General features: G+C 33.1%; 1 protein-coding gene across 4 annotated transcripts; it reads left to right on the top strand.

The window, feature by feature from the left end:
- Window positions 1-726: 726 nt before the first annotated feature.
- Window positions 727-27,960, top strand: LOC142324900 (UDP-glycosyltransferase UGT5-like). Of its 4 annotated transcripts, none has more exons than XM_075366012.1 (8): window positions 727-744; window positions 5,840-5,863; window positions 8,151-8,324; window positions 16,051-16,241; window positions 20,615-21,077; window positions 22,429-22,657; window positions 25,441-25,660; window positions 27,643-27,960. In XM_075366012.1, the coding sequence occupies exons 1-8, from the start codon at window positions 742-744 to the stop codon at window positions 27,926-27,928; spliced, it is 1,590 nt and encodes a 529-aa protein (XP_075222127.1). In that variant the 5' UTR covers window positions 727-741; the 3' UTR covers window positions 27,929-27,960. The 4 variants fall into 4 exon arrangements, with proteins under 4 accessions (XP_075222127.1, XP_075222126.1, XP_075222128.1 ...); XM_075366011.1 differs by lacking the exon at window positions 727-744 and adding an exon at window positions 1,232-1,463; XM_075366013.1 differs by lacking the exons at window positions 727-744; window positions 5,840-5,863 and adding an exon at window positions 1,232-1,463.

The following is a 27,960-nucleotide window of genomic DNA, read 5'->3' as shown; positions in this document are numbered from 1 at the left end:
GGATTTTTATTTTTATTTCTTTAATTTTAGATATAGTTAGGAAACTATATTATTGACAACATTAATTTCCATTTTTAAAAAATATTTTGCGACATTATGAAACAACTTATAAGTGTTATTAGAATTTGTTTGATATTTTATCTTATTTTACTCTTACACTCATATTCAATGACTCGTTAAAAATGATTAATATTCACATCATTACTTATTATATACTTCAGTTTTATCAAGGGCAATCAATTATTGTATTATGTACCAGAATACTATAGTTATTGATGTGTAGATTTATTTATATCAAAATAGATTATGCTTAGTAGAATATAATAGTTTGGCATATAAATTATTTTGCTCTATATAACACTATTTTATTTATTTTCCTAATGTGTACATTACAATTTGTTCAACTAGGTAACAATAAGCAACCTTGCCCATAGCCCAGTGAGGATGATGTGTATGACATGTAAATGAGGTGTAGTTTTGTACAGATACAGGCCCAACATTCCTAATTAATTGAACAGCATCCACCAAAGTACACTGGTATCAACTGTCTAGTAATCAAATCCACATAAAAGCAACTAACTTTTACTAGGATTTGAAATTCCAAACCTTTGCCTTTGAAAATCAGCTGTTATACAACAACTGATTTACAACGATGAGTCAACCACTAGACCAGCCCGGTTGGCTCTGTTTAATATATATATTTTTTAATATTATGTATAGCAAAAACATTTACTTCTAAATATGGTATGTACAATCACATTTCTTTTTTTATTAATAAATTGTTAATTAAAAATAAATTATGAAGTATTTGGTTTTTTAAATTAAAAGTAGCTCAAAATACACAAGTAAAAACTTATGTGTATTTTGAATGTCTACTCCCAGCTGAATTACAGTGTGATTTTCTTTTATTTTAGATCAGCTAGCATACTAAATTATTTGTATGTCCGGGTTGATATCATCATTTCTTCCCTTAAAAATTATATAACATTATGTTATTAATCGGTCCAGTAAATTTTTCATCTATAATAGACACATACCAACATTTTCTTTTATTCATATAAGTTCAGTTTTTGGTCAAGGTCGCAGACACAGCGTTGTTCGAGAAACCACAGTTTTGCCGATTTCACAATAACGGATTCACAATAATTAGGATTTGCCAACAAATCAGTGAATGGTGTTATAAACAACATAACCCAAGGTTATTTATAAATACAATTCTGGCCTGTGTGCGAATGATGATGTCAGCTGTTTTGTCGTGAGTTCTCTTCGTACCTTGGGTGCGTTTGCTTCGGTGCTGTGTACATTGTTTTTTTGTTATTAAATCGTCGGGTCAAGCCTTTAGAAGATTTAAGTTATCTAAAGAATTTGTTTAACTTTTACTTGCTCGCCGCTGTTTCTGTATTGTCGGATGTAATATATAAATACTAAAATTAGATTATTTTTTAAGTAAAATGTTGTGCTCGGTAAGAAAACTGGTCGTGCTATTTTTTTTTTCGTGCTGTAAATTAATTATGTGTTTGAATTCCTGTTTTTTTTTGTGAATGCAATGTTTATTCAATTATTCGCAGTTAAGTCTTCTGTTCTTGTAGCATAAATGTTATTTACTGTATTGTTTTCCTTTATTATAGTTGATGCATAAACTCTTCTTGCGTTTCTGGTATAATTATAAATTTAACAAACTTTAAATAATGTTGATGTGCTGTTTTATTATTTTTTTCTCTCTTTCGTAATCACTACCCAATCCAGATCATCAGATCCTCCCAGAACAATATATATAGAAGAAGAAAGTCTGTTTGTATATTTGTTTATTTTGTAAACATCTCGACACCGCTGCCACCTAGCGGCATAGTTTTTGCAAAAATTCTCTTTTTACATAAGTAATATATGTTCTGAATGTAAGACAAATCAGACCATAAATGCAATTTTTCCAAATATCTCAACCCCAATGCTATCTACTGGGTCCATTTTTTGCAGAGGATTGTATTTCCATGTAATAACATATTCTAAATACAATTTTTCAAACTATCTCGACCCCGGCACCACCTAGCGGGTCCAAACTAATTCAGAAACCTTCGCGGGTGTGCGCACAACCACCAAACTTTCGCTGCAATCAGATGAATGGTATAGGAATGTACAGGGGACAAACAAACATTCATTTTCATATGTAAATATATATTTCTTCAAGGCAAAAACCATTTTTAGTTGTTTTTAAAATCACATTCTTATACTAATTAAATAATTTCATTACATTATTATGTCAGTTTGATTTTGATAAATCATTAGATATAATTACAATAAACCTATTTCTTTTTTTATTCAATTACTGTTATACTTCAGACTAATTAAACCAATTTTGATGAAATTTTTGTACAATGGCTTGAGTATTGGATATTGGTCATTGATGCTGTTTAATTTTGGTTAAAATTTGAGAAGAGGATGAGGAGATACATCATATATCTCAAAATTTTATTCAAAGAGTAAAATCATTTTTTCACAAATTCTTTACTTGCATACATAATAATTTAATGTTTCACTTAATTGTCAAGGATGAAAGCCTTTGGCTGTAAAAAAATTTATATGACTGGTAGTCAGAGTTGCGTAACTCTTGCTCTTGTTTTGAAAGCCTTGTTGAAAAATTTCTATTCTCTTAAACTAAGAGTAATGAAATAATTCTAATTATAGGTGTGTAATCTACAAAAAAAAATTCTGCGAAAAGGCAGTTATTGTGTAAAAAATTATAAAAAAAATAAAAATTAGTTTGTTATCAATATTATTACATAAAACCTTGATAGTGATGGTTCTTGTTAATTAAATTCTTTTTAAATATTCTCACAGTAATTACAGATTTATTTTAGTTTGTAAATTTATTATTATACAAATTTTTTTTTTTAATTTTACATGTAACCGGTTAATAAGTATCATATTAAATTTATCAATCTGTTAGACAATGCAAGGTCAAGTATTGTTGATATAAAAAATTTAAATTTTATTGTAGAAATGAAAATAAAAGCTTAAGTATTAAAGAACCACTTGATTGCATGTGAATTCATTGATACTTGTAGCAGAGAAAATTTTATAGATTATATAAACTGGATTAATAAACTTATATTTGTGTATAAATACAGTTCACTAATATCTTTTTAATGTATATTTCTAACAGTTAGGTTTGTATTATTGTGTGTTTGTTGATTATTACCTTTATGCTCGAATCATTTTTATTTTTCTGGTTGTACGTCATACTATACACAGCATGGCTGTAGTCATAGTAGCTGTACAGTTATGCCTGTCCTGTCACAATATACATATGGAATAGAACTAAGTTCATCTACACAGAATATTATTATATAAGGGAATATAAACAAATTGGGCCACATTTTGCATGTCAATGTTTTTTTGCACTTCAAACATCACCTCCTGTTATGAAAAACAATGTTCTTTTTACACCTAAAAATAGGAAGTTTGCTTTGTCACTCATGTCTCTCTATCTTCAGTTCCTCTTAATTCAAAAAAACATTATCGTACATCAGTAAAAATGAATAATTATCTACATATATTAAAATAACTGCGTTACATCACACAATTTACTCCTATCTGAGTTACCAGTACATAAATTCCCTAAATACTCATGTTGGAACATTAGTACAATATTATTGTTTTCATCATATACAGTCGTCCCACAGGAGAGGTGACTGATTTTATATTCATGTAACTACTAATACATGGCGTTTTCACATGCTACAAATCATTCATCTCACCCTCTGAAGCAATAAAAAAAAAGTTTTGAACTTTGGTCGTGAAAGGAACAATGGAGCAATGAGGAGACATTAAGTTTTGTTTTAAATTGGGTAAAAGTGCAACAGACATTTTTAAAATGATATAAACTGCTTATAGCAGCAAAAAAATGAGTTGTAAAAACGTTTTTAAGTGGTATGCAAGGTTTTGTGGTGGTAGAGAGAGCATTGAAGATGATCCACATCCAGGAGCATCACTGACAGTTCGAGTAGAAGAAAATGTTCAAAAATTCTTCAAAGTGATTGTTGTGCATCTACCAGGTTAATTGAGGAGATCACTGGAATTCCTAAAACAACTGTGTGTTGCATTCCAATTGAAAATTTCGGCAAAAAGAAGATCTGTTGTCATTTTGTGCCCCACTCACTCACTGATGAACAAAAAGATTGCAGAGTGGAATACTGCATAGGCATGAAAAAATCGGCTGCTAGGGACCCAGACTTCATGTCTTGCATCGTAACACGTGATGAATCACAGTGTCTTCAGTACGAGCCACATAAAAAGCGCTAAAGCTCAGAATGGAAAGGTCCAGAAGACCAAAAAAAGTGCACATACAGAAAAGCCATGTCCAGACACTGCTCACTGTTTTCTTTGATTCAAAAGGTAAAGAATTTGCTCCAAAAGGTAAAATGGTGAATGCAAATTACTACTTGGGAGTTTTAAATTGTTTATGGGCGAGGATTGTTCAGGTTTGACCTGAATACGGGAATCAAGCAACATGGTGTTTGCTGCACAACAATGCACTGGCGCAAGAAAGCAAGATCGTACATGATTTCTTGGTTCAAATATCATGATGCTTGAACACCTGTCTTATTTGGCTGATTTGTCTCTGTGCAACTTATGGTTATTTCCAAAACTGAAAATGGCAATGAAAGGAAAGCGTTTCCTTTCCATGGCTACGATCATGGTACCGCAGACAGTTTCAAAGGTCGAGTATCAGAATTGTTTTGAATAATTTTTCCAACACTTCCAGTTGTGTATTGCCTCACAAGGAGCCTATTTTGAATAAAAATTCATATAACTAAAAATAAACAACGTTTTGTGTTTTATTTCACATGAGTCACCTTTCCTGTGGGATGGAATATGTAACTTATTGAATTTGATTAGAAATATTATTGATTAGTTGTGAAGACTGATGTTCTTTTGTGACTATGAAAGACTTTACTTAAAATCTATCAAAAAAATTCTATTATTTTCAGTAGTAATTGAATATATATATTTATGGTGTAATTTGACTGTTAGAACTTTTAGGCTGGAGCTTAGATGAGGTGGATTATAAAAAAAATGCAAAGGAAAAGATATAATTTTTGCTAACGAAATGAATTTAATTTTACAATGAATTCAGAATATTTTTATTCCAGATTGCTTATTCAAGTAAAAATATAAATAAAAATTAAATTAAGACTTCAGTGATATTAAGGTTATTTTATTATTTTTTTGAGTGTTTATTTTTTGATTATTTTTTTATTTTCATTTGAAACATTATATATATATATATAAAACATACTCCCAGCTGAATTACAATGAGATTTTTGTTTTATTTTTTAATTTTACATTTAGCTAGAAAAATGAATTGCTGATTTTATTATTTTTTTGAGTGTTTATTTTTTGATTATTTTTTTATTTTCATTTGAAACATTATATATATAACATACTTCCAGCTGAATTACAATGAGATTTTTGTTTTATTTTTTAATTTTATATTTAGCTAGAAAAATGAATTACTGATACCATTCATTTCCATTTTTTAAATGTTGTGTGAACATTGTGAAATAACTGATAATTGTTATTGTAGACTTGCTTTATCTTTTTTATTTTTATACTCTTACTTAGTGATTGGCTAAAAATAATTCAGATTTGTGTCATTATTGAATATATACTTCAATCTTAGACATCAAACGTCACTTATTGTGTTATATAAAAGAGTATAATACAGTTGTTGTTGATGTGTATGTTAATAATAAAAGTGAATATGTTTCGTAGAACATAATAGTTTGGTGTATAAAATATTTTGCAGTATATAATATATATATTTTTATTCTGTGTTCAGATAAAAGAATTTTCTTCTAAGATGGTATGTACAATAACTTCAATTTTTTTTTATTAATATATTATAAATTATAAAGTATTTCATTATTTAAATTTAATGTCATGTTTGTTTGTATTAAAATTATATATACTTTTAAATGAGTTTTAGGAAATATCTCATATTGTTTAATAATAATTATTTAGATTTATTAAACTTTACATAAAAGCATTTTCATTAAAAATGTTAAAACAATTGTGCATGTTAAACAAGGTAATAATTTTTGTTTACATCCATTAATTATGCAGGTCAAACAAGAATAAACGAATTTAACCACAAAAAATAATTATATTTATTAGACATTAATGGAAATTTAGTTAAATTTATTAAATACATTACTCGTTTTTTCTTCTTTTTGTTATTATTTTGAAAGAGCTAGCAACAGTAGTTATGGTCATTAGCTCGTTGGAAATTGATAGCATATGAAAAGATGCCATGCCTGACTGGGATTTGAAACTGGGACCACTGCACAAAATGCTGGGCGTTATCTATTCTATCTATTCAGCCACGGTGATCGGCAATAAATAATTTTATTTCAAAGATGTTTTTAAATATTTCATTTTTATTATATTTTGGCTACACACATTTTCATATAAATTGAAATCCACTTTACCCAAATGTGATTATGTTTTATATAAAGTTTTTATTATTAAAATATGTTACATTAATTAATTCATTAATATCATTCATTATTTTTCTTGATCGTGAGAGAATATTTTGGCCAAATACTCGTGTATTATTTTAGTACACATTGAATTATATTTTAAAGGAAATCACTGAAATATTCATACATCAAACAAATTTTTAACTCTACCAAGAAACGTATTTAAAATATTATAAAAGTTACATATAAACAATTGTTTGTATTGAAAAATAATTGAATATTGTAATTTCTGTATTATTGAAAACATAGTATTCATTTGTATTATGTCTAGGTTATGGTAACACTTCATATAAATATGAAAAAAGTGTTGCAAAAAGAAATTCTTACTATTATAATACACATATTGTTTGTCTACTGAGATAATGAAAAACATTAAAATACTGTATCAGTTTCAATACCTGTAAAACTTTATTCTACTATAAAAATGTTTGAATTGTGATAACCAAAATAATTTTTGGATGTGGGTTCCCAAAAATGTTGATAGTTGTCTATCCATACTTAAACTTGGAGTAACTACTTTTAATCAATATGAAGTAATTAACTACTTATTTTTAAATAAGCTTGCCTGTCACATTATTGCCTATCGCATTAATTTTATGATGAAAAAATGTATTATATAAATTTTAACTCATTTTTGTACATTTTAACTTGGGAAGAATATAAGTAAGTGACTCCCTTTATATATATTTTATGTTTAAGTATGAATCTCTAATGATATTCATTTTGAATGATCAATTTAAAAAGCTGTTACTCTTGATGATTCTACATTAGAATTTCAGACAATTAAGAAAAAATAATTTTTTTTACTTGTGATTAAGATATTTAAATTTCTATTAGCAAAAATTACAGAATGTTGTAACACTGAAAGTCAAATTGACTGACAAAATGCTTCATTATTCTTCAAAAATTTACTTTTTCAATCCCTTTAAAGAAGTAGGAATAAGTATTAGAGAATGTCTTTTTATACATTCAAAATCTTTTTAAATAATAAATATTGGTTTAATATGTGTTTGTTATCGCAGATAAACAATTATATAAGACAAAAATTTAATTATGATTATTAATGATCTACTAGTAGTTACATTCAAACTAACAATATGTGTTAATTGTTTATTGTAGTACCTACATAAGCTAATTAAGTCATATTTTGATGAAAAAGTGATTTCAGGAGGATTTAGTAAATTGTTAATTTTGTAGATTTAATTTTCATTACAACATTAATTCTTGTGAATCAGATTAAGGTAACATTTGATGAAGTGACCATTAATATTTGTTTTGTAAACATGCAATATTGATGTAGTAGTAATAATATCAACAAAAGGTAGGTTTGAATCTCAGTAATGCTACAACCAAATGAAATTTTTGGCAGACAGAAATTTATGCTGTTTTACTAGTCGAAAAAATAAAGAATTTTCAGCTAGGTCATTTTCTTTCTCAGAAATATGACATCATTACTTCATTAACCTGCGATATTAAACGAATATTGTTAAATTAATTCTCCTCTACTAACTAATTTATTTTTGAATCAAATGCTTTTTTATCAGAAAAAACTGTAACAAGAAAGTAGTTACATGATTAAATTTTTTGAGTATTGCTTATTTATATTTTCAGAATTCGCTAACAGTTATTGGAGTATTATCATATATAACATGCTGCAGTGCTGCCAATATTTTGGGTATTTTCCCAACACCATCCTACAGTCACCAACAACCGATGCTTGCATTAAGTCATGCTTTAGCTAAGAAAGGACATAATCTTACTGTGATTACTGCAAACCCTAGTAAGGTAATTTGGTTAAATCTTTTTACTGAATAAATGTTTTATCTTTCAATGCTCATATACACAGATTTAAATATTTGTTTTATCTTTATTGCGTTTTCCTTTTTTCTAATTTTTAAATTACTTTCATTATTTCATTCTAAATAATGTTTACAGTTCAAAAATAAATAATAAGATACACATCATGGAATTAAGTAGAAACAAAACAATTGAATATCGACCGTATTTTTTCTAAATATAAATTTTCTCTAGTGATATGGTAAGCGGCATAATCTAGTAACGACCACACCAAGTCTGCTTTTGGTATAGATTTAAAATTTAATTTCACATTCTGGTGGATATATTTAATGATATAAAAAAGGTGCCATTTTAACTGTAACTTTAATTTTGGAAGAAGAAATGGTTGTAAGGAGAGTTATCTGAACAAATCGATGGAATATTGAAGTTATTATCTTTTTTACTACCATGATTTAAAAAGAAAACTTATTTATGCTTTTCAAGTATTCACTTTTGAGATTAATTATAGTATTAAGTTAGAAAATTTAAAAGTCAAAATCCATTTACAACAAAAAGATAATAATAAATTAGTTAATTAAAAAATTTAGAATTTAAACATAGTTGGAAGTTGTAATCATTAGAAGTGATCATTATGCAATCATTAGTAGTGATTTAGGAATACCAAAACAGTACAAAAAAGAATTACTAATAATCAAGTAATCAATATTTACAAAACCTTTAAAAAGAGAAATTTCAGCATCTGTAGAAATTCCTGAAAATACAATGCAGGTTGATTAATTAAGAGGGCAGTCTGAGTTGGAAATTTGACTAGTTAGTGTGTTTTTTTTATTTTTACTTTGAACTTCAGATTGGGATTATCCAAGAGAATATTTGAAAGTTTTTTGTCAACAATTACTTGTATTGTTTGTAAACATAGATTGAAATTGTTCATTTTTTATTGTAGTTTTTGTTATTAATGGTTATCATTTTTTATTTTATTTCTACTAATTGCTTTATATTTTTAATATTAATTCGTAAATATCTACTAATGATAATTATCTGCTGGTTAGGTAACTACCTAACCAGGCCAACTGGCCAGGTGATTAGCATGCTGGCATCTAGATCAGTTTCTACAAAGTTCAATTCCATGCAAGGGTCTGCCAGTATGACTTCAGCCATCTTATCCTTCTCATTAAAGTACATCTGTATCATGTTCGTACCACCTCATGGTGATAATAAAAGAAATAAAACTTGTTTGATAATCAAACTGGGCAGATAATTCTGTAATTTTATTTAATTTCTTTTAAACGTTTTTCTATTATTAAATTTGTTTTAATAATCATGAAGCAACATTTTTCAGTTCTACTACAGTTAAAAGTAAAAATTATATTAATATCAAGGATATAATACAGTAAATATGTTTTAAAATAGTTTCAGAGAATATCCCTGGTCTCTTATTGCTGAAAAATTTCAGTCAGCACAAATTGAAGATAACAAATCAAAAAAGTAGGCTTCAATGTAAGATAGGTTACCAAATAGGTTTTTTTTTTTAAATTTGAATCAAATGCTATTGATTTAAAATTATTTCAGTTAAATTATTTACTAACCGATTTTAAATTGAAATTTTTGGTTATACATGATGGTAAAATAAGGTAGGATAAGGTAACATACTCAGATTTAACATTCTTTTTTGTTTCATTTATTAATTAATGCAAACCAGTGGATGCTTTAAATAGCTTAATGTACAGCAAATGTTGGTATGCAGATAGTAACACATTTGAAGTACTTTGTTGTCAGTGAGATGAAAATCTGCAACTGAAATATCAATAGCAAACCTTGACATCTCGATTCCCCCCCCCCCCCCCCCGAGGGGAGAAGATCCCATCTCGTAGCGTGTCCGGTCGCTACACCACCCCCTCCGTTCCTAGCCAGTAGTGGCTTTAACGGAGGACATCTTCTCGCCCTCAAACTGATTGCGCACCACAGCTTTCAGTTCAGGCCCCGCAGAGATGCCACCGATGCAGATGCCCCGAGGGACATCTGCATCGGTAAAGTTCACCCCGAGATAGTTTTATGTGTTTATGCCTTCAGAAAGAAGACAACGGACACCTGCAGCTACCACGTCGCCCTCAGGAACTAAGCTAGAAGCCTAACCGCGGAATGAAGACCCCGTGCCTAGAACTAACTTTATTGAGCCAATTATCGAATGTCTCAGATCCGAGCAACTACCACTATAACAAAACTTTCCCATTAAAGTTTAACACAGCGAAATTTAGGCCTTGTTCCCTTAAGAACCCGCATATTACTCGAAATGAGTTTCATACTGACTCCGCTCCGGTCCGCCCGAGAGAGGAGAATAAACGCCTGCTCCCACACAGCTCCATCGCGGAGTCCCGCGTGACATTCACCATCTTTTGTAACCGCCGCCGAAACGCCGCTGCATACAACCGAAGCGGCACCCAGAGACGCCCCGTCGACAGTGTTGTTAGCTCACAAAATGCCCTCGTCGAAGCGCGACCGCACCCCCCGGTACAAGGATAACCATGCCCGTTGGCAGCGGCCGCAACTCCGCCGACAGCTTTACTCCAACAAAATAACACCAATTATTCTAACCGAGGCACGCTGGCCTTAAGCGCCTATCTTCGGCCAGTCAACTGCCCAGACGGTCCCTAGCCACCCAGGTTCCTATCACCTACTAAATCCCTTCGGCAGTCCTGCTCAGGGCGAGGAAGCGAAGGAAGCCAGCAACTATAGTCCACTCTCTACAAGTCCTCCAGTTGACTCGTAGATCCAAAACAGAATTTACTCTCTCGAGTAACCTAGTAGTTTCCTAGTAACTCTGGTACGCTCAGCTTCGTACCGGGGACATATGTGTAGGACATGGTCCACGGTGTCATCGACCCTACAGTCCGGACAGAAGCCGGAATCAACCAACCTGAACCTAGCCAATTTATCGCTAAAGACACCATGTCCGGAGAGGAACTGTGTCGTGTGCCGATTGGGGGATACCCAGCTAACCGCTCGTAACTCTCTAACATTGGGGAATATAACATGCGTATAACGACCTGTTAAAGAAGTCAAGACCTGCCAAGAGTCAAAACCTTGGTCTTCGATCTCACGCATACGCCCAGAAGTAAGAAGGCCTCCCTTCTTTGCAATATACCGCTGGCTACGTTCCGTAGCCGAAATATCCACAGGTTTGATGCCCGCGATCACAGTTACTGCCTCTCGCGAGACAGTCGTGTAACCGCCGACAACCGCTAATAAAAGAAGACGCTGGGCTCGTAATAGAATGTCCCTATAACATTGGTACCGCAAACGATGAGTCCAGACGGGCGCAGTGTACAACATAATGGCCTCGCAAACACCTTTGTAAAGAATCCGCATGGTACGGAAATTCAACCCCCAATCGGGATGGACCACTCTACGGACGCCGAAGAAAGCATCAACTGCCTTCTTCGCCACATACTGCAGGTGCTCCTTGAAGAGAAGCCTCTTATCAAGGATAACACCCAGATACTTTTGAAGAGTGACATACCTAATTGAACGACCGTCCATCACAACCCGCGGATGGCGAGTTGCAGCTAGACGGCCCTTCAAGAACATCATAGTGGTTTTCTCCGCACTGAAAACCATCTTATGCTGAAGACTCCACAACCGCAAAACCCTACATGCCTGTGCCGCTCTGAGCTCAATCTCAGCACGCGAACCACCCTCAACCAGCAACAGCCCATCGTCGGCATAAGCCACAACTCGACAGCCACCGGGCAAACGTAGCCGCATGAGAGAGTCAAATTCGATGGTCCAGACGAGTGGACCTAATACACTGCCCTGTGGACATCCTTTTGACAGGGTCTTTCCTACTTGCGAACTACCGTCACGAAGGACAACAGTTCTTTCGCTGAAGTAACTCGAGAGAGTCCTAATTTCATCCCGCGTGCAACCACGGTTCTGCAATTGAAACAAGGCAGAGGGTTACCACAAGTTATTAAATACCCCGGATATGTCCAAGAAGACACCGAGTACATATTTGTACTCACTGCCTGAAGCCAGATCCAGGACCCTAAGAATCGCGTCCTCTGTACTCTTACCTCGTCTAAAGCCATACTGGTCGTCCATCAGCATGTGATTCGAAGTAAGCCTACTATTGATGCGGAGGTAAAGTACCTTCTCGAAAACCTTTCCAACAACTGGTAAGAGCGTCAGAGGACGGTAAGAAGAACTGACGGTGGGGTCCTTGTCGCCAACTGGTCACCTGAATATAACTAACTTCAAAATTCTACGCTTCCAGCAAGCCGGGAAATACCCGGCGAATAAACACCTATTGAACACCCTAGTCAATGGGCCAAGAATTACAGGCAGAGTGCGAACAAGGAGCTCCACCGTAATACCATCATATCCGGGGGCTTTGTTCCTAGCCAGGCTATAGATTAGTTGGCGGACTTCCGCCTCAGTAATCTCCGAAGACACAGAGTCTGTGTTGAAATCTACAACCGCCGCTCGAACTCTCCGGTGATACGAGGTCTCACCAACCTCGGTATCATCGGGGAGCAGATCGTCCATCAGAAGAGATAGAACACGATCTTTCTCAACTACAACGCCGTCTTGGGTCGAGAGACCGACAGAAGATTGTCCTTTTTCCGCTTGTGACCAAGTACTCGATAAACAACACCCCAAGGGTCCTTATTTCCCTGCTCTTGAACAAAAGAGCGCCAGGAATCTCGCTTCGAAGTCCTAATTCTATGAAAATACTCTGACGATACTCCGCAAACAGGACCTCGCGCCGGTCAGGATCACGCGCACGCTGTGCGGCTCTCCTGAGTCGGCCCACGGCCTGCTTTATCGCAGTCAAGTCCCGAGTCCACCAACCAGCTACTCTCTCTCGACCCGTACTCCGAGGGATTGAGAGTTCTGCGGCTTCAACCACCGCACAAGAGAAATTCTCTGCCAGGTTATCTAGAGGGACGTCGTCCAGGGTACGAGTGAACACCCGCATCCTGGCCGCAAGAAAACTTGGGCCAATCCGCCCGCCTGTGCAAGAAGCGCCCCTGCTGAACAGGAACGTCCGCCCTAAAGACATCGCGCAGCCCACCTATCCAATCAAAAACTATGAGCCGATGATCGCTTTCGCAATCATCGACTGCAGACCAGTTCAGAATCCTACCAGGGATATCCTTACCTATGGTAACATCAACGTTGGTACCAAGGAAGGTCCTCCGGAATCCCACCGCGCCGGCGAAAGTAGCCAACTCGCCGGTGACATTGAACACTTCAAAACGGTGCTGCGCGATGAAGCCTTCTAGTAGTTCACCGCCGTCATCTGTGATCCCACTGTGCCAAAGAAGCGATTTGGTGTTCGCATCAACTCCTATAAGAATAGGACGACCCGCTATCAGCCTGATAATTCTATCCCATCTTTCCAAGTGTAAGTCAGTGGGATCTCTGTACTGAAAGTACGAACTAACCACAACTAGGTCGAAACCATCCACAGCAAGCTTAACAATGACGTGATGCGTGTCAGAGGCTTGCCGTATAAAGAATCTATCTATAGACTTCCTGCACAGTACGGCGGATTTACTTTCACCAACATGGAATTTATTCCAGCCTGAAAAACCTGGCAGGTCACCCTTGACAACGTACGGGTGTTGTAGAAGTACAACATCGAGGCTCCGCTTTTCAACGACGTTACCTAACTCTACTTGGACCGCATAGGCAACCTGGGCATTGAGTTGACCGAACCTAACCATCGAGTGAGTTGTAGACCTCAACCGCTCTCAAATAACTACCACACTCCCTACTGTTGATGGAGTGCCTATGACTATTGCGTAACCGCTTGCAGTTAACGCAAGTCGGAGCCTCCTTCTTTTGCGGACAATCGTCACGCTTGTGGCCCTCTTCACCACAATGTGCGCAGACCGACGCATACTTGCAAAACTTGGCCCTGTGGCCAAACCTACAACATTTAAACCACCTCTGTACGTCAAGGTATTCCTTGACGCGACAAGAGGCAAAATCAACGAAGACCCTACCCTCGGACAAAAACTTTTGGTGGAGACCAGCACCTAGTTCAAAAACTCCGTGATACCGAGAGGCATCACGCTTTCCAGTCTTGAAGACTAGCCTGCACTGTTCTTTGAACGTGGCCGCGTCCAAATCAGTATTCTGCTCCCGAATGAGAGACAGAACTTCGTCATCGGAGAGACACCGCTCGATGTCATATATAATGACTCGGGGCTTTCTCAACCGCTTGGGGTCCACCTTAACCTCAAGCTTCTGCACCGCTGGAGAGTCCTTGATGACCTGGACCGTCTCCTTATTATCCGCAACAACGACTAAACCTTTGCTGGTCTCCCATATGTCTCGAATCCTAAGCCGATTTCGGTCACCACGAAGGGCTTCACGTAAATCGCGCTTCAATTCCTGACTCGTGGTCTTAGAGCCCTCTGGCTTCACGTAAATCGCGCTTCATTTCCTGACTCGTGGTCTTAGAGCCCTCTGCCTTGTTTACGAAGATTACCTCCGGCTTCTTCACCGCCTTGCTGGCCTCTCGTTTGGTTTTCAGGACCTCAGCGTAGCGCCTTGGCTGCGCTGGGGCCTGAACAACCACCTTGGGAACCTTGACCTCTTGGGGCTTGGAGGCCAAGGCCTCGAAACCCTCACTTACCGCCGTAAAAGCTTCCCTCAACTTGCCAAGTCGAGGGAGTATAGTTTTCCTCGCCCCCGAACTGACCCCGCCGGGAAGCGAAAGAAACTCTACCAAGTAGTCCAGGTCCTCCTGGACCACTTTCAACAGCAGGGCAGAACTACCAGGTCTGCCCTTTGAATTTTTGAATGCCTCTACTACAGGGGAGGACCGCACCTGTGTGGGTGCCCCTGTATCCATCGCGTCGCTTACCTCTGAGGAGCTAGTCGACGGTACCGGCGCAGGTTTCCTCTTCCGCCTGGACTTTTTACTACTTGGAACTTATGACCAAAGATTCCCTAAGTCCTGATAACTAACAAGATTCTCGCTGTATTCCTACCGTACTAAGTTGGGCAAGCCCACAAGTGACAACTACCTGCAGCGAGTACGGGGAGCCGGAGACCCTTACGTTCTCCTGTCACGCTTCGCACCTTTAGCCGCTACTGGATCGATTGATCGAAGCACTGGAAGTGCAGCTAAAAACCACTGATTACTGCCCTCGCTCTGACAAGAGTGCAGAAGGACTAAAAGGCACGGCCTTTTTCCTGTTACAGGGGCTAACGACCAGCAGTCGTTGCCATCCTTTTCGCCCCGATGAGGCAGGTACGCACCGAATAAACCTCCGCTTATCACTCCGCAGGAAGCCACATATGATAGTCCATAAGAATATGCGCAGTGCGAATACACTTCTAACAGCAAGCCTCGATACTGTCGGCGGTACACACTCAACCGACAGCCAAGAAACACCGAAACCAAAGTATATTCTCACTAATCACTCGGCGCACAAAGGGACCAGAGTGATAGCAAACCTTGACAATCAATAAATACCATGTGCAGACTTGATTAATTTGATATTTTTTTCTTCGATATGAATTTTCTTTTATCTTTATTTAGTTATATAGCCAAATATGTTGAAAAGTAATTATGAGAAATGTCTTTAAAATATTTGTTTAAAAAGAAAGATACTTTCAATCGTATGCTCTATTGATGTTATTACTTTGTATCTTTGTGTATGACCACCTACCATTGACTAAAAAATTTTTTTTCTGCTAGGAACCAATGAAAAACCATCGTGATATTGACATAAGTTATGGTTATAAAGAATGGCAGCGAGTTCAAGCAATGAACCAAATGTCACTTCAAGTTCGTATTACCCCTTCAAAATTAATAGCAGATGGGTACAATTTTTTTAATTTTTTTACTTCACTTGTTTTGGGTTCTCCTGATGTCCAAGAATTAATGAGGTTTGTATGAGCTATATTTAATTATTGTAACATTTATTACTATGAATGATAATAATTCAGTATTAATTATTTGTTAGAATCTTCTTACTTTTCAAAGTTCATTTCTTTTCATAAAAAAATAGGCTCCTGAAATTGGTTATTAGCTTACAGATGGTCAGAGAGAATAACTAAAAAAATAAAGATCAATACCATTATTATATATCAATGTACAAAACATCTCTTAACTGTTTTTATTGCACTATATCATTTATAAATTTATTATATTCTGTAATCGCAAAACAAATTAACAATAGATTGTCTATATGAGCAAAAATTCTTCTTTAATAAAAAGTTTTCTACTGTTTTTTGTGTAAAAAAATTTAGTATCACACCACCAAGGAAATTTCTCTACAGAAAAATAAAAACAAAATAATCAAATAATTTGATAATGTTCAATTTAAATTTGTTGGAAAAAAAACTAAAATTATTTTAAAAACTCAGTACTTTCATTAAGCATGTATTAAATTTGATTTCAATAATAAAAATTACAAATATTTTATTTAAATTTTAATTTTTTATAAATATTTGAATTTTTCTGGGAAAATTTACTGAAGGACATAGTGGTACTGTTCTTAGAATACAATTATGTTTTTTGAAAACTTAATGTATGTATAAAATATTACAGACCTGAGTGATGGATTCCTTTCAATTAAGAAGAAAATATGAAAAAATACAAATGTAAGGAATCCAGAAGGAATCCTTTTTAATAGGCTAACAGGTCCATTTAACAACTGTTCTTTGTAATACTTTCAATTGTAAATCTCCAACAGCTGTTGTTTGATGAGAAGGGCTACCAGACCAGAGTAGGAATTTATGGGAAAACATAAAAGGGTGGACGAAAATTCTCATGCTTCAACAGTTATGGAATGTGGTCAGTTCTGCAGGTCAGGGTATACAGGACAGCTCGAACAAGGGATAAACTCAGTATGAAAAAAGTAAAATCGAGTGCTGCAAGTTGTGTTCAACTTGCAGCATAATAATAATAATAGAATTTGCAGTTTAATAATTAAAAAAATTTAATTATTAAAATTTACCCTTTTACCTTATTTGTAATTTTAATAATTTGAGGTTGTCTGAGTTAATTAAAGCTAAAGTCATGTTTAAAGAGTTCTGTGTATACGGTTATGTGACTGCATCTTGATTGGGTCTGATCTTTAGTGTAAATATTATTCTTATATGTGTTTTATTTTATAAAAAATAATATCTGTACATTTCTTTTAATGGAACCTAATATAATACTAATATCACTTTAATAATTGTTTCATCATTACTAGAAGCATTTCAGAACTTGTAATAATATCTGGGTGCCAACACCCAGTTTAAAAATCATAATAGAGGAATATACACTTGGAAAAAGCCAGGCAATACTGCAAGGTATTGATTATATTATGGTTAAGCAAAGATTTAGAAATCAACTTATTGACTGCCAAACTTACCCTGGAGCAGACATTGATAGCGACCATAATTTGGTGATAATGAAATGTAGATTGGGGTTTAAAAACCTGAAGAAAAGGTGTCAGATGAATCGGTGGAATTTAGAGAAGCTTGAGGAAGAGGAGGTAAAGAAGATTTTTGAGGAGGACATCGCAAGAGGTCTGAGTAAAAAAGATAAGGTAGAAAATGTAGAAGAAGAATGGGAGAATGTTAAAAAGGAAATTCTTAAATCAGCAGAAGCAAACTTAGGCGGAATAAAGAGAACTGGTAGAAAACCTTGGGTTTCAGACGATATATTGCAGCTGATGGATGAACGTAAAAAATATAAGAATGTTAGTGATGAAGAAAGTAAAAGGAACTATCGACAATTAAGAAATTCCATAAACAGGAAGTGCAAACTAGCAAAAGAAGAGTGGATTAAAGAAAAGTGTTCAGAAGTGGAAAGAGAAATGAACATTGGTAAAATAGACAGAGCATACAGGAAAGTTAAGGAAAATTCTGGAGTATGAGTACATAAATTAAACTCCAATAATGTGTTAAAAAAAAGATGGTACACTGATTTATAATACTAAAGGTAAAGTCGATAGGTGGGTGGAATATATTGAAGAGTTATACGGAGAAAATGAATTAGAAAATGGTGTTATAAAGAAAGAAGAGGAAGTTGAAGAGGATGAAATGGGAAAAAAAATACTGAGATCTGAATTTAAGAGAGCATTACAAGATTTGAATGGCAGAAAGGCTCCTGGAATAGACGTAATACCTGTAGAATTACTGTGCAGTGCAGGTGAGGAAGCGATTGATAGATTATACAAACTGGTGTGTAATATTTATTAAAAAGGGGAAGTTCCATCAGACTTCAAAAATAGTGTTATAGTCATGATACCAAAGAAAGCAGGAGCAGATAAATGTGAAGAATACAGAACAATTAGTTTAACTAGTCGTGCATCAAAAATCTTAACTAGAATTCTATACAGAAGAATTGAGAGGAGAGTGAAAGAAGTGTTAGAAAACCAATTTGGTTTTAGGAAAAGTATAGGGACAAGTGAAGCAATTTTAGTGCTCAGATTAATGTAGAAGGAAGATTAAAGAAAAACAAACCAACATACTTGGCATTTATAGACCTAGAAAAGGCATTCGATAACGTAAACTGGAATAAAACGTTAAGCATTTAAAAAAAATTAGGGTTCAAATACAGAGATAGAAGAACAATTGCTAACATTTACAGGAACCAAATAGCAACAGTAATAAGTGAAGAACATAAGAAAGAAGCCGTAATAAGAAAGGGAGTCCGACAAGGATGTTCCCTATCTTTGTTACTTTTTAGTCTTTACAAGAACTAACAGTTAATGATGTTAAAGAACAATTTAGATTCAGAGTAACAGTACAAGGTGAAAAGATAAAGATGCTACTATTTGGTGATGATATAGTAATTCTACCTGAGAGAAAAAGAAATTTAGAAGAAACAATGAATGGCTGGATGAAGTCCTAAGCAAGAACTACCGCATGAAAATAAACAAGAACAAAAAACGAAAGTAATGAAATGTAGTAGAAATAACAAAGATGGACCACTGAATGTGAAAATAGGAGGATAAAGATTATGGAGGTAGAAGAATTTTGTTATTTGGGAAGTAGAATTACTAAAGATGGACGAAGCAGGAGCGACATAAAATGCCGAATAGCACAGGTGAAACGAGCCTTAAGTCAGAAATATAATTTGTTTACATCAAAAATTAATTTAAATGTCTGGAAAAGATTTTTGAAAGTATATATGTTTGGAGTGTCGCTTTATATGGAAGTGAAACTTGGAGTATCTTTGATTGGAGTATCTGAGAAGAAAAGATTAGAAGCTCTTGAAATGCGGTGCTATATGAGAATGTTATAAATCAGATGGGCAGATAAAGTGACAAATGAAGAGGTGTTGCATCAAATAGATGAAGAAAGAAGCATTTGAAAAATATAGCTAAAAGAAGAGACAGACTTATAAGGCCACATATATAAGGCATCCTGGAATAGTCACTTTAATATTGGAGGAACAGGTAGAAGGAAAAAATTGTGTAGACAGGCAACGTTTGGAATACGTAAAACAAATTAATAGGGATGTAGGATGTAGGGGGTATACCGAAATGAAACAACTAGCACGAGATAGGGAATCTTGGAGAGCTGCATCAAACCAGTCAAATGACTGAGGACAAAAAAAAATAAATAATATCAATCAGATCAAATTATTTTGACTAATAAACAAAAATTTGTAAAATGTTTAGGAACTGCTGTTTTAGAATATTTAATAAAAGATCATTTTTTTTAATGAATTTAAAATTTATACTTCTGTTATCATGAAAAATGCTATGTAAAAACAATACTTAATTTAGATAAAAATAATAAAAAATTAATTCCATGAAAAGTTGAAAAAGTAGAAGGTTGTTGAAAAATAGAAATGTTTATAAAGTCTGCTATTTGCAGTATTGATTGAGAAACTTTCCTGCGTTGATTATACAGAGTCTTCAGCACATCAGAACATTTCTACTGATAAATCAGATAATATTTCAACAACGTACTCTTAGGCTCAGTGATGAAATAAGAGGAACAATTGACTCAACTTTTTTGAAACCTACCTTTCCAATCTACAATCTAGTTTACTGAATCAAAGTGTCTGCCTAATAAGTGAATTTTTATGGTTTATGTTTCTGTAAAAGTTAGATTTTAGTTCTCACCTGAATCTACATATTTAAAATATTAAATGTCATAATAGAAATCTTAAAAACTTATTTCATCAAGAGTACTTGTCCATTGTCAAGTCTACACCAAACAGAAATGTGTTTAGAGATGTTTGAAAATTAATTTTTATGTAAATATATATTTTTATTATTCTAATTGCCATATTTTGTTGTTTTTTTTTTCAGGGAACTGAATGGTACAAAAATTGACTTAATATTATATGAGTCATTATATTATTCAAGTTTATTAGGATTTAAAGAAATAACTGGTGATCCACCGGTTGTAGGGTTATTAACTCTGCATCCTTTCATGACGAATGAATTACCTCAGGGAAATCCAGTATTCCCGTCTTATGTACCATTTACTTTTTCATCAAGCTGTGATAAAATGACATTTTGGGAACGTATATATAATTTATACTTAAACATTTATTCTCAATACATTATGGAATATTCTCTAAAACCATTGCAAGAAAGTTATTTAAGAAAATATTTTAATAATGTTAAACATACAGCTGAAGAACTAGAATATAATAAAAGTTTATTAATCATTAGTGCAGATCTTGCCAGTAGTTATCCAAGACCTGTACAACCAAATACAATTTATGTTGGACCAATGCATATTGTTAAACCAAAACCATTACCACTAGTAAGTATTGTGTATTACTTCAGTAAATCATTTTTGTTATTTATTGCACAGGAAGTAGAATATTGTTGTAAACAATTATACTAATAGAAAATTATCTTTATAAACATAAGAAATACAATATTCTGTCTCAAATTCTTCTTAATTTCTGTCCATGATGAAGCATAGAGGTGCATGTGGATTTTTAAGAGGAACTGTATGAGTCTGCCTATGGCTTCCCCCTTAAAAATCTTGTAATGAACGTGATTTTTATATAGCAGAAATATAAAAGGAAATTTTCAATGATTTGATTAGTTTATATCAAAAAATCTGATTTCTAATACGAATTGAGACACTGATTCTGAAAGCCTTAATTTTGCAGATTAAAACTTATGTTCAGTGTTTCATTATGTGAAGCATTATTTCTTCATATCTTTTAAATTTATTTACCAAATTTCAAATCACTAATTTTTTACTTTACTATGTTTTTATAAAACCTCTGTATCCTACAGAGATATGGAGCACACTCTGTTGGCATTTAGCCTACAATTGAAGTGGTTAAATATTAAACGACTATCATTCAAAATACTGACACTATAGGTACACTTCACTTATACCATTGCTAACTCCACAGAAGAAGGTGCAACTACTCTCCTCCAGTAACCATATTGAAAAAATTTTCAAAATTTTGAAAGTAAGTTGTTTATTTAATTTTAAATCATTTTATATTGATGTCACCATATATAATGATGTTCAAAGTGTTAAAGTGAAGTTATGATTAACAAAATAATTACTATAATTTTTAAGAATTTATTGCTATATGTTGAAGGAAGAATTTAAGGATCTGATTATCACTCTTTTTTGGGAGAATACTTTTATTTCTGTAAACATTCTATTTAGCTTATATTTATCTTATTTCTACTTCGTTTACAATTTAAAGTACTAAAATAAAATATCCTCATTTAAATTGCATTAAATTAACTTCAGTTCTCATGGGAAACAATCTGTTAAACATATTTTAGATTAGAGATAGAAAGAAGTAGAATATCTAGTACAGCTAGATGGGTCAGAAATATAGGATTGATTTTCAGCATAAAGTATGTCACATCTTGAAAAAATTTGATTAATACACTCATGTAAATTCATATTTAATAAAAGATTTCTCATAGACCATCAACGTTAATCAATACTGGTCAGTTCTCATTGGAAAGGAAGTCTATGCAATGATTAATAATGAGCATGTGTATGATAGTAAACATGGTTTATTGGGTTTATTGATTATCTCAATTACCAAAGTAAGCGTGTACTGTAACTGATCATGTCAAGCATATGTATGTATTAGTTTGATTTATCTTTGTATGATTTATCCCAATAGGATCTTCAGCAATGGATGGATGAAGCTGAGGATGGTGTAATATATTTTAGTCTTGGTAGCAACATGAAAGGTACTTCAGTACCCGAAGAGAAAAGAGCAGCATTTATTGAAGCATTTAAAAAATTTCCAAATAAAAGAGTATTATGGAAGTGGGAAGCAGATATAGAACTACCTGGGAAACCTGAAAATGTTTTGTGTAGAAAGTGGTTACCACAACAATCCATTTTAGGTAGATTATTTTATTTACTTATTGATAAAAAATCTAATATTGATTAAGTTCAGTTGTAATCTAAGTTCTATTAAATGAGTCTGGAAGTAATAATATAAAGGAAATATTACTAACAAAAAAAATGTTCAATTGCCCATATTTTTAAGTTATTCAAAAAAAATAATAAATCTGAAATTTCTCTTTGTTTTAACTTTATTGACAAAAGCTATGTTTTAATTTGAAGTCAAGTTATGGCAGCTTCAGTATTATTTTAAGTTAAAATAATTCTTGATAGTAGTAGACTGAATTTAATATCTGCAAACATTTCCATTCAGGTGCCAAATTTTTTCTCTTTAAATATCATTTATGTCTATTTTATACCTTATTTATTTACTGAACAAAGTTGGATCTGGTTTTTAACTCAATCCTTTGGCCCTTTGTGATATATTAATTATCAAAAGTTTTTTTCTAATTCTTATGAAATTTTGCAATACCTTGCTAATAGGGAGAGTGATATATATATATATATATATATATATATATATATATATATATATATGTATATATCACTAAATAATACTAATAATATATATATTCTTAGATAGCAATGAAGGATTGGACAGTGGAAGGGAAATTTCCATCTTTAAACCTCCTAGAGCCAAAGCTTGAATATTTGGAGACCAAATGTTCAATCCTCTGCCTTCTCCTTATGCAACCTATTTCTGATGTGACATTTTATTTCCAGCTTGTCTATGAGTGGCTTAGGTACTTCTCTCCATCTTATGTCTATTTTTTCACTCTGAGATCAGTTTAATATTTTATGCCTTTCTCAGTTACAGTATTAAATACTTATCTTGGTTTGCTGAAAGACTTATTCTTTTCTAGGTTTTCATTGCATAGCTTATTTGGAATAAGAAATTCAAAGATACAAAAAAAAACCCATTAATGTAGTGGAAGTGTCTTTAACAGTCTTAAATTAGTGAGGTCTGATATCCCTTGAAAGAGTGCTTACGATATTGATGAAGCTATAAGATTGTATTTAGTACTTGCCTAACCTTTTATGATTACCATTGAAATTTTGCATTTTGTATTTTATTATAATTTTCATAACATTATTTGAATATCATTGTAGAGATAAGTTTCTTAAATTCAGTAGAAAATGAATGTGTTCTTTGGTGGTTGGGTTTCAATTAACCACACATCTCAGGATTGGTCGAACTGAGAAATGTGCAAGACCACACTTCATTTACACTCATACATATCGTCCTCGTTCATCCTCTGAAGTATTATCTAAAAACGGTAGTTACCAGAGGCTAAACAGGAAAAAGAAAAAAGAAAAAAGAAAAAGTAGAAGTAGAAAATGAATGATATATCATACAAATATTTGTTTTTTGTCATCACATTGCTTGAGAATGATTTTGCTAAAACATTCACGATTATGATTAAAATTTACATTTGGTATTTTATTTTAATCTTCAGTTGACTGTAGAATTTAGTTTGTTAAATTCAATATAAAGTGAATGAAGTCCAATGTTCATGCTATACAGATATATTTTTCTAAATATAAATTGAGGATATATATTTTTCTAAATATAAATTCTATGCTACACATCACATAGCCTGCTAAAATAATTTCTTTGTTGCCATTGCAGTGAAATAAATAGTTGGTAAATAAAAATAATTGTCTGTTGGAAGTTAATTGATTTACAAATACTAAAATAACTCACAGTAATATAACTTGTGTTAGAATAATTCACAGTAAGTTAACTGCATCATTTATGTATTAATACATCATTTATGTATTAATTGGTGTCATAAATGAATGACACCAATTCCATAAAATAATTGTGAAAAATTATAATTTTATCAAAATTTTAATGAAAATTTCAATCAGAAATGTAGTAATTATTTTAATTATATTGTAGCCTTATAGGGTTGAGTACTATTTTGACAGGCTTGACATACATCTATGACATGATTGAATGAACGCAGTGGGAAACTACTTCATTTATTGGATAAAGGTGATGAAAGATGCTGAAGTAGGAGATGTATCAATTAGATGAATTGATGAGTATCAATTCACATTTAAGAACAAGTATTATTTAGTATAATGGCTTCAAATATAATCATTGATAAAGACAAAATTAATAATTCCAAAATCAACCTAAAACATCATGGTAACTGTAACATAAAATATTTGATAGAGAATGAGATAACGTTTCACTGACTTTCTATCTCAAGAAGAAGGTTAAAATAAAGAATACCTTATATAAAAAAAAAGAATAGCATGGAATTTTCATGTAAATTCTTCTGCTTCTGCAATACAATGCCTTTTTGTACAGAAATTGTTACCATTTGAGAAGTGTTGATGTAGGTTTACACCAGACTCTCCATCTAGGCTTTGCACTGCTGATTACTATCTGCTATTTATAAACTTGAAAGAATGTTTGACTGGATAAATTTTTAATGTGATGGCAAGGTGTTTTTTAACATTTGCACTTTTAATTTTTAAATATTGCTTGTATTTTAACAATGAAGTTGAGAAGATGAAAACATCCTTCGTTGTAACACAACTAGAAACTAAATTGTGTGAACTGTACAAAGCAGACCTTATTTTACAAAGTATTTAGACTATTACAAATCCTTATTAATTTTGTTATATGTTTGTATAGTATTTTGTATAAAATTATTTAGTAATGCATTTTTACTAAGTAAAAAAAAAAAAATTAGTTTATTGGATCCTGTTTTATGGTTCTTATCAATCTTTCATATAAGTTTTATTTTTTTTGTGAAATATGTTACAGCTCATCCAAAACTAAGATTATTTGTAAGTCAGGTTGGTATTCAAAGTTTTCAAGAGGCTACATTTTATGGTATACCAATCCTTGCTATCCCAATGTTTGCTGACCAAGACTTTCATGCCAGAAAGATTGTAGAATCTGGTGCTGGACTCAGTTTGGAATTTGATGATATAACATTTGAAAATGTGTATGAAAAACTGAAAGTACTTCTTACAAATCAAAGGTTGTTTTGATTATTTAATTTATGATAATATTTTATTTATGATACAGTATTGATATATAATAAATATTCTTCCAAATTAAATTCCTTTAGAAACATAGTAATCCTCTTCCCACTACAATGATAAAGGAACACGAAAAACTTACAGGGCTAAAAAAATATACCGGAGTTTATTGTTATAAAGATGGAATCTATTTTGATATATTCCATATTACTTTGTCCATTTTGTTCTTAGTAATCTCATAGTATAAACAAAACTATTTAAGTTAAAACAATGTACTTTATTTTTTAAATTTATTTATCATTTTTTTCTTTGAGAGGTGGAGGAATCCCATTTATGGACGCCAAAGCAGTTTCAGGTTCACTAACACATTCTACAAGATATTATAAAGTGCTTATGTATACCTTCGCACTACCGACTAAACCTCCACCCCTAACTATTCCCTTCCTGGAGTTACTTAGTGTAGCATTTCATCAGGAGGGGGATAATACACCCTCATACACAGTCATGCACCAGAGTCACAATAGCAATAGTTCCTAATGACACTACCTATAGCAAATACTCCATCAGAATGAGCTACCGAGAGGTGAAGGTAGCAAGCAATCTGCTGGTGTCCCTGGCTGTGATAATTGCAATAAAGGGATGCGATAGAATTGGCTTGGTTTTGTACTGAGTAGACATAACAGAACTCCCACAAAAATGCTATCGATGTTTCGAGACAGTCCACACAGCAAGAAACTGCTGTGGAGCAGATAGGTCCGGTGCATGCTTAAATTGCGGAGCTAGGGGCCATAGAGCTGCTGATTTCGTTAAGGTGCTTACATGTTATCTTGTGGCATGGAGGAACACTGTGGCATGCCCAGATGGTTCTGGCACGGCCCACAGGACAGGGGTCCAGCATGCTGGTGGTGCTACAGCACCTAAGGGCAATATGATATTGGTTTGCTTAGCATTTCTCTTGCCACCACCCCATTCGGTCGCCCAAAAGCATAAGACTGAATGTCTGTGCCACAAACGGCTTCTGAGCCTAGAAACTGTTTAGCGACCAGTGTCCTAATAGCTTCTAGAGCTTTCCTAACAGTATGAGCAGACTAAGCGTGGCGCCATACACTACCAGCTTATGTGTCCCAACCGCTCACTTGACTTATATAACTAAAATGGGTAGGCACACACCGTCAACTACTAAAAATATATATGACTTCAATAAATAAATTTATATTATCAAGAGAGCAATTCACTGCCATGCCTAGGTCACTGAATGCCAGCAAGTAATTTTTTATATAAGATTTTAAAGTATAAGTTAAATTTAAATTTAATTTAAAGATTTTTAATAAAATTTAATTGATTTAAAAATATTAAAAAAAAAAAAAAAATTATAAGTGAATAAGTGTGGCTTATGATGCTAATCAAGTTCGCGAAAGTGCTTCTCTTTGTGTAATGAAATAAGGTAAGTCATCCTATTTCAATTATTCTGTACTTAGGATTGATCCATTAAATATAAATTAATTTTTATTGGTACAGAGGAGTATGGCTATTAAAAGAATTGTTTTTAAAAAAAAATAATATAAATATATATAACTGATTAAAGTAGAGCGAGCGTCATAGAAACACAGTTGCATAGTAATTCGAGCTGTTGTCTGAAGAAAGAAGTATTGTCAGTGCACAGGGAAGCGGATACTATAACATAATATATGAGTATGTGCCAAGAAGCCAATTACTTTGTAGCATGTGTTAAGAGTTGAAATTCCTTCTCTCATCCTCTCAGTTTATTATGTCAATTGAGCTTTATAAACTTTGATGAGTAATATTTATTTGTTATACTGTACAGTAAAGTAAGAATATAAATCAATATTGCTTAAATTGCTACAGTTTTGTTATTGATATAAAATGTTTAAATTCTGTAGTTATGGTATATGGAGTGATTTATGTAAACAAATTAATCTAAGTTATGATTTTAATAATTTTCTTATTTTTTAAATTTCAGCTACAAAGAAGGTATGATGCGTTTATCATCAATAACTAAAGATAAACCAATGTCTCCTGTTGACACTGCAGTTTGGTGGGTGGAATATGTATTAAGGCATAAAGGTGCTTCCCATCTTAGACCAGCTGTTTTAGATTTAACTTGGTACCAGTACTTTATGATAGACATTTTAATTTTTGTTTTAGCTATTTTATTTATAATTGTTTATCTACTTAATTTTATTTATAAAAATATAGTTAAAGGTAATATTAATATCAGTTATTACAACAAAAAAAAAAGTGAATAAATAGATTTCATTATTTTAAATTAAAAGATAAA

Source organism: Lycorma delicatula, chromosome 5 (genome assembly GCF_047948215.1).
Source record: "Lycorma delicatula isolate Av1 chromosome 5, ASM4794821v1, whole genome shotgun sequence".
NCBI classification, from domain to species: Eukaryota; Metazoa; Arthropoda; class Insecta; order Hemiptera; family Fulgoridae; genus Lycorma; species Lycorma delicatula.
Note: the sequence above shows the minus strand (reverse complement) of the source record. Positions and strands in the feature narration are given on the sequence as shown.

Coding starts and splice junctions, on each gene's coding strand:
- LOC142324900 (XM_075366011.1), top strand. Junction 22,658..25,440: donor ACCACAACAATCCATTTTAG/GTAGATTATTTT, acceptor AATATGTTACAG/CTCATCCAAAACTAAGATTA. Junction 25,661..27,642: donor GTACTTCTTACAAATCAAAG/GTTGTTTTGATT, acceptor TTTAAATTTCAG/CTACAAAGAAGGTATGATGC.